The 10479-nt window shown below is 42.5% G+C and overlaps 1 protein-coding gene across 1 annotated transcript; it reads right to left on the reverse strand.

Annotated features, from left to right (window-relative positions):
* Positions 1 to 1174: 1174 nt before the first annotated feature.
* Positions 1175 to 10146, reverse strand: IFT52 (intraflagellar transport 52). Its single transcript, XM_048322152.1, has 13 exons — positions 9920 to 10146; positions 8939 to 9026; positions 8549 to 8678; positions 7598 to 7673; positions 7439 to 7510; positions 6975 to 7101; positions 6318 to 6404; positions 5960 to 6028; positions 5083 to 5237; positions 3968 to 4055; positions 2712 to 2820; positions 2069 to 2214; positions 1175 to 1484 (listed from the first exon to the last, which is right to left on the reverse strand). The coding sequence occupies exons 1-13, from the start codon at positions 10036 to 10038 to the stop codon at positions 1437 to 1439; spliced, it is 1314 nt and encodes a 437-aa protein (XP_048178109.1). The 5' UTR covers positions 10039 to 10146; the 3' UTR covers positions 1175 to 1436.
* Positions 10147 to 10479: the final 333 nt, after the last annotated feature.

Here is a 10479-nt window from a genome sequence, read left to right on the forward strand (position 1 = left end):
CACTCGGGGACTTGGTTCAGCTGCAGTCTGTGCTGGCTGATTGGTATTGATACCACACAGGAGAAGAGATTAAGCTTGTTGTGTAAATCTGTAGCTGGAATGTACAAAGTGCTCTGGGTGACTTAAAGGCAAACAGAGGAAGAAATGAAAAATTTCCAACATTCTGCTGAGAAAAGGGAATGTCTGTAGCAGAAGAGACAACCACTTCTGCTAACATTTATATTAGCGCATCTCAACGGGGCAGGAACGTGGCAGGGGCTTTGGGGCACCTCCTTTAGAAAAACCTGTGCCAAGAGGATATGTGAAGCATGAAGAAATGTAAAATAAAAAGATGTTTTTGGGGGATAAAAGATGAACAGATTTCTCCCAAAAAACAGCTTTGATTTTAAAAACCATGGAAGAGCAAGGTAAAGCACAGAAGTCATGGAAGGCCTGAGTGGGGGAAGAATTTATGTTTAACAATTTGAGTGTCAGATTGACAGCCAAACAAAGGCTTTATAATGCAATTTCACCACATTAATATAAAAAAAGTCCTTGCAATAGAGATGTGGTGTTGATGATGTTGACAAATGTTTTCTTCTCACCACTGATCTCCTTGTCTCTATTTTTGCTGTGCACTGAGCTTCAACATTTCACGGTCAATGAATTTAACCTGAATTTCCACTCCTGCACATTACTGAACTCACCACCTCAGGGAGTGGGCTAGATATCAAATAACTGGAAGTAAAAATATTCCTGAGTTTCTGTGCAGTATCAAAGTTTCTTAATAATGATCCATTAAATCTTAAGGTTTTCATCCATGTGCTGTCCTCTCTTTTTTAAATTACGTAGTTCCAGTCTGATATGAGGCAGTGATCTGCAACAATGTCATTACTGCTTAATTTCAAATCCTCCCCTTAGGAAAGTATTTCTTCTTCTACAATAGCAAACTCACCTCTCCTTAGTTCTCTTTGGCAGAGAGACAAAAGGAGGCTGCCCGAGGGTGATAAATGTATTTTCAGCAGCTCCTGTTAGAATCATGGCTCTATTTTTTGTCCTCAGTTCACAAACCAAAATAACAACCCCTCTCACAGTGCAATTAAGGACCTCATGTACACCAGGAGAACCAACAGTAAGACTTAACTACAAGAAAATAAATGCTGGAGCCAGAAAGAAGGACCCAAAACACATTTTCTTCGTATATTATTTTTTTAATATATTAAAAAATTACATTTTCAATAAAGAAGTAGAAAAATAAGAAATTCTTTGGAAAGTGCTTGTGAAATACAAGCAGTTCCCCAGAAGGCATTAATTATCTGAACTACCACATATAAATGATCCAAGTATTCAGTGAACTACTGAGACAGTCCTAATCAATATACTGAAAGGAGAGGCTTTAAAAATGGAAAAATATATTTTCACTAAAAGGTCTTTCTCAAACTGGGGAAAGCCAGGTCTCAGGTACTGTTCTGGAATCCAGCTTCACTTGGGTCAGTGTCGTGTTCCTTAAAGTGAGGGAAGAGAAAGAAAAAAAAAAAAGAAGGAAAATGAGTTTTAACAACAGGATAGAACTGTAAGATTTTTGGCTTAGCTAGATTATGTGTGAAACAGGCAATTCTTGCTAGCACAAACTGCTGCTCTGCCAATATGCTCCAAACACACTTTGAAGCATCAAATCTACTATGAGGAACTATTTCAGCACAGCTGTGTTTCAGTACAGCTGCTGAGGAACAGTGCTGGTGTCACCTCTGCACTGCAGCACTGGCCAGAGCTGTGAGCACTCCTGAGGCCTCACTGCTCTCACTCAGGCACCAGCAATCAACTGGATTTAGTTGAAATTACAAGCTACACTTGCATGTACTAATCCCTCAATTAAAATAAATGAGAGACTTAATAAATTGAGCACTACATGTTTTATAGAGATTAACAGTCGTAAGTACTCTGGATCACACTTCACTGGTCTCATTTATTGCACAACTAATGTCTTACATCACTGCACCTCTCGCCTGTGACAAGTGTAGCTGCTACAATGACACACCACCCTCACTGCTGCTACTACAGCTACTCATTGTACTTTTTATAAAAATACCTGATTCAGTTTCTTAAACTCAACCACTTGGAAGAAGATGTGCTCCAGGATATATTTGGCATCTTGCTTGTCCTTTGGGAGTTCACTCGTCACGCCCAGGATATCGCCGCATTTCCGCACGTAAAACTCCAGGTCATCATCAGTGCCTAAACAAGAGCCCAGATGGAAGGCAGGTGAGTATCACACACATCTGGAGCAGCTGGCCAAAAACTGCTCTGAATCTCCATTTGCTGTTGGCATTCGGGGAGGTTCAGTCCTATAACCAAGCTCAGTGGACCAGCCATGATGTATTCCTGCAGCCAGTACCTGCTCATCTTCCTTAGGTGTTTAGAATAATCCTAACGTTTTAACTTCAAAGCATAAAAAGGATGTGAAATTCATCAGCAAGAGTGCCCAAAGCAATTTATGCACAATATAGGAAACAGCAGGCAGAAGCAGGATAAAATGTCATGTAACAGACAAAATATAATGTCATGGTACATAAAGTCACACTATCCATTTCCAAAGCTTTTCAATTTCTTGGATCAGGATGAGAGCAATAGATCTTCCCAAATGAGGTCCATGCTTTAAAATTAAATATAACAATTTTCCTCTAAAAATTTGGACTTTTTATATAAATGTGCAAACAATCTGCTCCACTTACATTTGTTTGTGAGCTCTGCAAGACGTGCTTTCTCAGAGGAAAAAGTTTCATCCAAGTCAAACAGTTCCAGAGCGGGAGGAGGCAATTCTCTGAAAGCAGGTGGAAAAACCTTGAAGAGAAAAAGCAGCATGGTTGATTGCCACATATTTTTCTTACACTTTACAGATCTCTAAGACAACAGTTTTGAACTTTTACTGGACTTGAACAAACCTTTTAAAAAGCCATAAGCAACTCCAAAGCCCACTGAACAAAGGGGCACCATTTGAAAATTCCATTCTTACTTTGTAAAAATAACTGAACATTCCAAAAGAGTTTAGTCACAAGGGTGCCAGAATTATCACCCAGCATCACAACTAGACATTCTTATTTGCAGTTTCAGTTTTGCTCCATGAGACCCAGGTGATGGCTGAGGGCTGAGGAACTAAATTGGCCATAACAGATCACCCTGAAAAGATATTGACATCAGTTCTGGTCAGAGTATCTTCTGATTCATGCAGGCACCATTTATGTCACAAGTTGGACTTGGGTTTGTAAAAAGCAGTGCATGAGACACCACTTTCAGTTGCAATCCTGCAGCTATAAGGATCCCAGCAATCTCAATGGCCAGGGTAAAGAAGGATGGAACAATGATGGCAAAATTCAGATACTCAGAGATTCCTGCTTTCTGAAATGAGTCTGACACCACCACAGCTCGTGTTGTTGTTGTCAGCCCAAATCTCTGCTGGTAAAAGTTTGATCAGCTCCTGCTGTAAAAGACCAGTGCTCCACTTTCTGCCTTTCCTGAGGGTCTGGGAGATGGAAGCAGAGCAGGACAGACTGGCTCCTCCCTGGCAGCACTCAGTGCAGTACTTACACCACCACTGTCTTCTGAAATACCACATCCTGTTTTCACAGGGAAGGCTGAGCCAGCACCTCACAGGACTGGGAGCAGCTACTCAACCAAAAGCTTATCACACAAGGATTCTGTTTTGGTACCACACACTACATTTTGAAGCTCTTTTAATAAAAATTAGAAGTGTAAATAAGTGCTCTTTCTAAAAGATGGTCCCTGTAGTGTATTCAACTCCCCAGTGATTAATGATTACTACAGTATTTCTCACTGCTTTTTTTACAGAAGTATGGAAATGACACACAGAGGTTTTGCATGAAACAAATGAAGCAGAGACTCATTAAGGTTGGAAAAGACCTCCAAGATTCTCAAGTTCAACTTTCATGGAGAAGGGTTCTCCCTGTACTGTACAAGCAAAATTACTCACAGCTGGCTGGAGGACAGGTAGTGGACTCTCAAATTCAGGCTGAATGAGTCGAAGGGGTTCATGTTTCACATTCAGTTCTTCATAAGCTCTACAGCACAGAAAAATTCAAAGTATGCGAGAAAAAATGATACAACATCTATTTCCACTTGCAGGCTACAGAGATGGATTTTTGTGAACACACCAGCATCAAAGTTTTGCACTGTAACAGCACAAAAAAAAATGGGATGTCCATATTAGAAGGACCTCAGAGAACTACAGATCAGTAATAAACAACTTCTACAGTGAGAAAATTAAAATTGTGACAGAGGAAGATAATGATAGCTGGATATATCAGATGATCAAAAAAAAATCACAGCTCAATTCTTCAATTGACTTTTAGCAGGATGAACATGGATGAACAAAAAGTGATCCAGCACAAAAAAGCAGAACTGGGATTTCAAAAATGTTTGTAAGGAAGTCAATAACCAAAATTTATTTTTGAAAAAAAAATTTGTTATGGTGGGATCAGAAGGGAGATCCTACTGTGAATTCACAACTAGTGAAAATACAAGAAATACAGAGTAAGAAGGAAGAGTGTCCACAGCAGAGTGGAGTTTCATGGAATCTGTGTTAAGCGGCCACTACTCAAGTGTTCAGACATGATCTGGGTAACAGGGGAGTTATGATGGACAAAGCTGATAGTGACACAAACTGGGAAAACTGAGCAGCTGATAAACCTCAAAACACAATTATTGGGAAATGCAAAGGCGACTGAAATGCAGCTTTCAGTAAATGCCAAGTAATTCATTACTTCAAGTGGGGAAATGAGCAGCTCTCAGCTATCACTCCAGAAAGTGCCCAACTTCACTGCAGACAGTTCTAAAAACATTAGATCAATGAATCTCGTGTAGTCAGAAAAAAACGGAGAGAAGAAGGCCAGAAACTACAGCTAAGACAAGCAGCAAGAGAAAACATCATTGCCACACTGTACAAATCCATCCTCTGGTATATCCATATTCAAAATGCTGCCCACAGCTCAGTCCTTCCTGCTCTTAAGGAGACACAGTTGAACACAAACAGAAAATGCAGAACACAGAATGGAATAAATAAATAATAAGAAAATTACAGATGCTGACTTGATAACTGAAGGGAGGGCAGTTGTGTCCAGCTGATAAAGGGATGTATCAAACAGCTTTGTGAAGTCTCTTGGGTTCTCATCTCCTTCCTGCAGGCAGACTCGCAGCTGCTCAGAGAGCGCGGCTGTGTCGGGGAGCACGGTGTAGTCTGAAATCTGAACACACAGGTACACATCCCTGTCATTTGAAACGGCCAACCCATTCCCATAGCCTCTTTCTAGTTTCTATCTCACATAAAATCTCACCTACAAGTTATTACTTCACTCTTTATCAGGTATGGCCCTTTGCAGTGCAGCTCACTAGATCAGTAATTGTGCCAACTCTTCTCTCAGCTGTAAAGCTACCCAACACATGGATGTTTCATCTGGATTTCTGTTAATTCTTTAAAATTAGAACAGCCAGCTTACTAAACAACCATGCAAAACTGTTGTTCTTTTATGCACACAGAGTATACAACTTTACCACATAAAGATATTTCCAAATAAAAATGGCATTTGTATACAACTAAAGCTGACACAAACGTTGATCCCTACTCACATACCGAAAATCTGCCTTTCCTTCCTGCACGCTCCTCCTGTCTGAGGGCTCAGAGTGAAAAAACTCATTACACTGGAGCAGTAAATCTCTTAAACATGGGCAAATTGAGAGAGACTTTCACAAATCCTATCTGATAACGAAGAGCAATCTAAGGCTGAGTGATACCATTATCTTTTACACCTAAGCCATCTGTCTACTCAATCTTAGACCATGAATAAAGGTACTGCAACAACAGCAGCACCCATCTGGCTGTTAACCACTCTGCTAAATACATGGTACACCAAAACTGGTGCTGCCAGATCACACTGTTCTTTACCTCCTCGTGATGGATCTCTCTTACCTCGGGGTCCTCCATATCCATCTGGTTTAAGTGGATATCTGATGTTGTGAGCCACTGGAAAAGCACATCCTGGAGAAGGGCAAAACTCAATTAATTTCAGGAGAATCCAAATAATCTCATACTATGCTTAAATATTCGTATTAAATCTATTAAATAACATGCCATGAAAAAGATTAAAAATAAGATAATAAATCAAAGAATATCCATTAGTATTGGCTTAGAATCCCTATACTGAATCCATTTCATAGCTGTCTTACTCTAAAATGAAGATGAGCCTGGAGTGCATTGCAAACGTTGTGAAGACCCACTAGGGTGTTTTTAAAGAAAAAAAAACAACTCCCAAAAAACTCCAACTTACCATGATCTTACCATTTTCTTCTTTATCTAAATACTGGTCATTGAACATGTGGGAAGATCCCAGCGCTGCCATCTTTCCACCTTTACTCTACCAACAAAGAATACAATATAACAAAAATTCCTTCCAAAGCAGTTTTAGAGGTAATTGTTTTTGCACTGCTTTACTTGTCTACATAGTAAAAAACTGTGTTAACTTAATATCAATCCTGTGCTTGTAACCATTGACTATGACTAGATTTCTGAATTTATTTCTGTAAATTAACAGGGTTGGATGAGCAAGACAATATACGAAAAATCTACTGGTTCTGAGGCGACAGGCCTCTTCCTTCATTCAATATGGTGTACTTACAAAGCTAAGGATAATTTTATTTAATAAACTATTACTAAAACAGTGGAAAAAAATCCCAAAACTTTAAAGAACTAAAGATATCCACCAGTCAACCAAAAAATAGGTAATCTTTGCTGACCAGCTCATTAACTCTCCTCTGAACCCCATGCAAAGAAGTTTACTATAAAAAGAATAAGAAGTCACAGGGCTCATCTGGAGTTTGCAGATGCATCAAAAATTGAGGTGGGTTTGTAAGTATCCCCAAAACATCCACTCACAGTTTTTGTGTGGGGCAGGGGGAATGCAGGGAGTGCCCCAGGCAGCTCATACCTCATGCTGATAGAAAGCCAGGATAGGCCTGTTGAGAGGGAAGCAGACGGACCCTGTGGACAGAATTGCCACTGCTGGCTTCATCACATTCAGTGTGGCTCCAAAAGGATAAACAAAGGTGAGAGCTCTGCAGGAAATACAGAAACTCCATAAGCACCTGCATGCATCAGGCAGGCTGGACAGAGTCACAGAACTCCAAATCAAACCCACAGACTAGAGGCTAAAAAGATCTGGTCATGAGAACAGTAATTCCTTTCCAAACCTATCCCTCCTGCTCCTTCAGAGGTTACCAAGCTCTACTAAACAGATTCCCCTTTCCAGATATAACCTAAGAAGCATAAGAACATAAGAAATGCATTAGAAAACCTCACCATAAGCACAGTGTACTGCTGCTAATCACAAACCTGCCAGTTCTGAGGCATTCTACGTATTTTCACATCAGTTTCCTCACAGAAAACACTCACTGTGAGTCATGGCCCCTTCCATCTTCATCTGTTGTCTCAAGCACTGTTTTCTTTGCAGCTTCACTGATTCCCCTATGAGATATTGAAAAACAAACCTTGCTGAAAACAATCCAGATGACAAGAGTTTACTGTGAGGATTCATGTACCCCAAATACTTACCTGTTCAAAACTCCATCAGAAATTAGTGCTTCCTTTGGGTGGTGGTACTTGTAATACACATTCCGTACTACAGCATCTTGAAACAAGAAAAAAATACAGAAAGTCACACCTTAGCTGATCAGTGTGTTATATTTAGCAAAGAAAAATTAGTTTAGTTCTTGGATTCCCTGGGTGTTTGCTTCTAACAGCACAAAGCCGGCATTTGGATCCCAAAAGAATTGAAATCAGCCTTCACTACTGTTTCCTTTTGGACAAAACAGATTTAGGACAGGAATACCTTTGCAAATTCAAATAAAAATACAAAAAGTAAGCACATGTCCATCTTCTGCAAAGCAGAAGAGGCAAAAGATGGTCCAGTTAAAACAGCCTGTATCAGCTTTTACAGGCTGATTTTTTTTAATACATCTTCCAAACACTTGATGAATCGAATCTGATTGATGCAAAAAAAAGGCACAGTTGAGAAAAGCCACCAAAGACCCAAAATATTTTATGTACACTGAGACACAGTTGCCTTGGGTTGTTGGGGGTTTTTTCCCCATTGGCAGCACAAAACTAATGAATGACATTTTGTTGGTCTGATAAAGAAAAGTGCCACTTCTTATTCAGGATGAGCATGAAGTGAGTCAAACCTTTAAAATGTGTGGAAAATATCTTAAAGGCTTTTGAATCAAGAAATTTCACTAGAATTAATTTTTCTAGTAAATTAAAACTAACAGCTACAGCAAAGGAATGGAGATGGCCGAGTTGTCCAGGTACTCTGTCCATGGAAAGCCTTTGCTGTGCTCCAGTATTACCCTGCCACGTGCATGCAGATTTAGAGAAAAAACATCTTTTAGATCAAAAGATACTTTGTGAGAAAGATCTGCTTGGCTTGTATCCACAAAGGCTGAACCTTGCTCTTTCAATTTTGCTGCAAATTGATGAATAAAAGGCAGCAGTGAGCCCCATTACCATTATTGAAAATGATCCCATATTCTTCTAACAAAAAGTTAATATTTGTGCCATTCTGGGACTCTCCACCTTCTCTCAGCATCACCAGGATGGCCCCACCATCCTCCAGGAATTTCTTCAGAACGGAAAACTAGAAAACAACACAGATCCAGAAAAAAAAAACCAAACATGAGAAACTACACACAAAACTGCATGAAGTTATATTGAGATGAGGGAAGGTAAATGATTTTGACTACCTGCATTTAACTTGATCCTATGAGAAAAACATCAAATTTCAATTTATATTAATTCATTTAAAGCAGCATTACAGCAAATTCTTCTGTCTTGCCCTTTTCTACTTCAGCAAATTTTAAAACATAATTAACTTGAAAACAATTATTGACTTTTTACCTCATCAGCACTGAACTTCTCTCTTGGTCCTGCTGTAATCCACAATTTCACCCCAAACAGTCTCTCAGATGTGATCTCATCTTTCAAGCTATGAATAGATTAATAAAGACACACATGATTCTTGGATATAGCCCTGAACCACAACTTTTTCCTTTTATTTTTTTTAAAGGACTGGCAAATGAACACAAAGCAAACCACTTCAGTCAGTTCGCATCCTTTTATCTGGGTTTAAAGTTGACAACTTGAGCAAAAATAATCCTTATAAATGTCAACCAGCTAAACAGTGACACTCCTCTGACAAGGCACCGTGGCAGTTCCAGAGCTGCTGCAAACTGTCACAGCTGCTATTGAACTTTGCACCTGAGGAGCTTCCTATTATTTTTTTCTTTTTCTTTTTGGTCTGGGCACATTTCATAGAAGAAGCTGAGCTGGAGAGACCCACAGGATCATCCAGCCCAGCTCCTGGCCCTGCACAGACACCCCAACAACCCCCCCCTGGGCATCCCTGGCAGCGCTGTCCAAACGCTCCTGGAGCTCTGGCAGCCTCGGGGCCGTGCCCATTCCCTGGGGAGCCTGGGCAGTGCCCAGCACCCTCTGGGGGAAGAACCTTTCCCTGATATCCAGCCTGAGCCTCTCCCAAACAGTTCATGCCGTGCCATCTTGCAGCGGCCAGATAAACAGTATCACCTGCACCGGGGCTGTTTTCTTTTTGTCCCAAACTCCAGATCGAGACAGACTCACAAATCTGTATGAGGCGCTTCATCCTTACAACTTACACTGCATCTCCGCCACAGCTGAGACAGCTGTAGCTCCAAAGAACCACGCACAACATCCCACAGCGGCAGAAGATGCAACAGGGCGCAATCAACGCGAGAGAGCGACCTCAGCTCACGAGATACATCCCCAAGGCCACTCGGGTACCCAGCGCGGCCCGCACACCCCCGCCGGGGCCTCTGCGTGTCCCCGCGAGCCGCCCCTCACCTCTGCACCTTCCAGCTGCCGCGCAGCCTCTTCCGCAGGGCCTTGTAGCCGCCGGCCGGCGTGAAGCTCTCGCCCTTGGAGGCGTTGAACACTATGGCAGTGCGCGGGCCGCTCTCCATAGGCTCCCCCGGGCTTGCCGGAGGGCTCTGGGGGGCAGCGGACAAGCGCCGGCGCTGCGCCCGCCGGTCCCCACCGCGGCCCCGCCGTGCCGCCGTCACCACGCGCGCTCCGCCCTAGCAACGCTCCGGCCGCACGCATGCGCGGGTGTCCTGCCCCCGCCCCCCACCGAGTGCCGAGGTCACCGCGGTGGTTCGCTCCACTCCCCGCCAGGGAAACGGGCGGGGCGGTACCACTGCGGAGGGCGGGGGTGTGGCGGGGCGGGGACAGGGCTGCGTGCACCCGGCCGCGGTCAGTGCGGGCCCGTGGCCGCGGGCCGCGCCTGCCAGCGGTGCGGTCCCGCTCTGCTGAAGCCCCTCTTGACGCTTCTGGGCCTTTGATTGTACTTGTGTCTAAAATCCCAATCCTGACAGCTGCAGGTTCTGCCCTGTGACGGTGGGGAG

The sequence above is a fragment of the Corvus hawaiiensis genome, chromosome 17 (genome assembly GCF_020740725.1).
Source record: "Corvus hawaiiensis isolate bCorHaw1 chromosome 17, bCorHaw1.pri.cur, whole genome shotgun sequence".
NCBI classification, from domain to species: domain Eukaryota; kingdom Metazoa; phylum Chordata; class Aves; order Passeriformes; family Corvidae; genus Corvus; species Corvus hawaiiensis.

Excerpts from the sequence above, each read along its gene's own strand:
- IFT52 (XM_048322152.1), bottom strand. The coding sequence starts at position 10,038 with ATGGAGAGCGGCCCGCGCACTGCCATAGTGTTCAACGCCTCCAAGGGC. Across the intron at positions 6,405-6,974 it reads TGGCTTTCTATCAGCATGAG|AGTAAAGGTGGAAAGATGGC; the intron begins GTATGAGCTGCC and ends CTTTGTTGGTAG. Across the intron at positions 5,238-5,959 it reads TGGATATGGAGGACCCCGAG|ATTTCAGACTACACCGTGCT; the intron begins GTAAGAGAGATC and ends CTGTGTGTTCAG.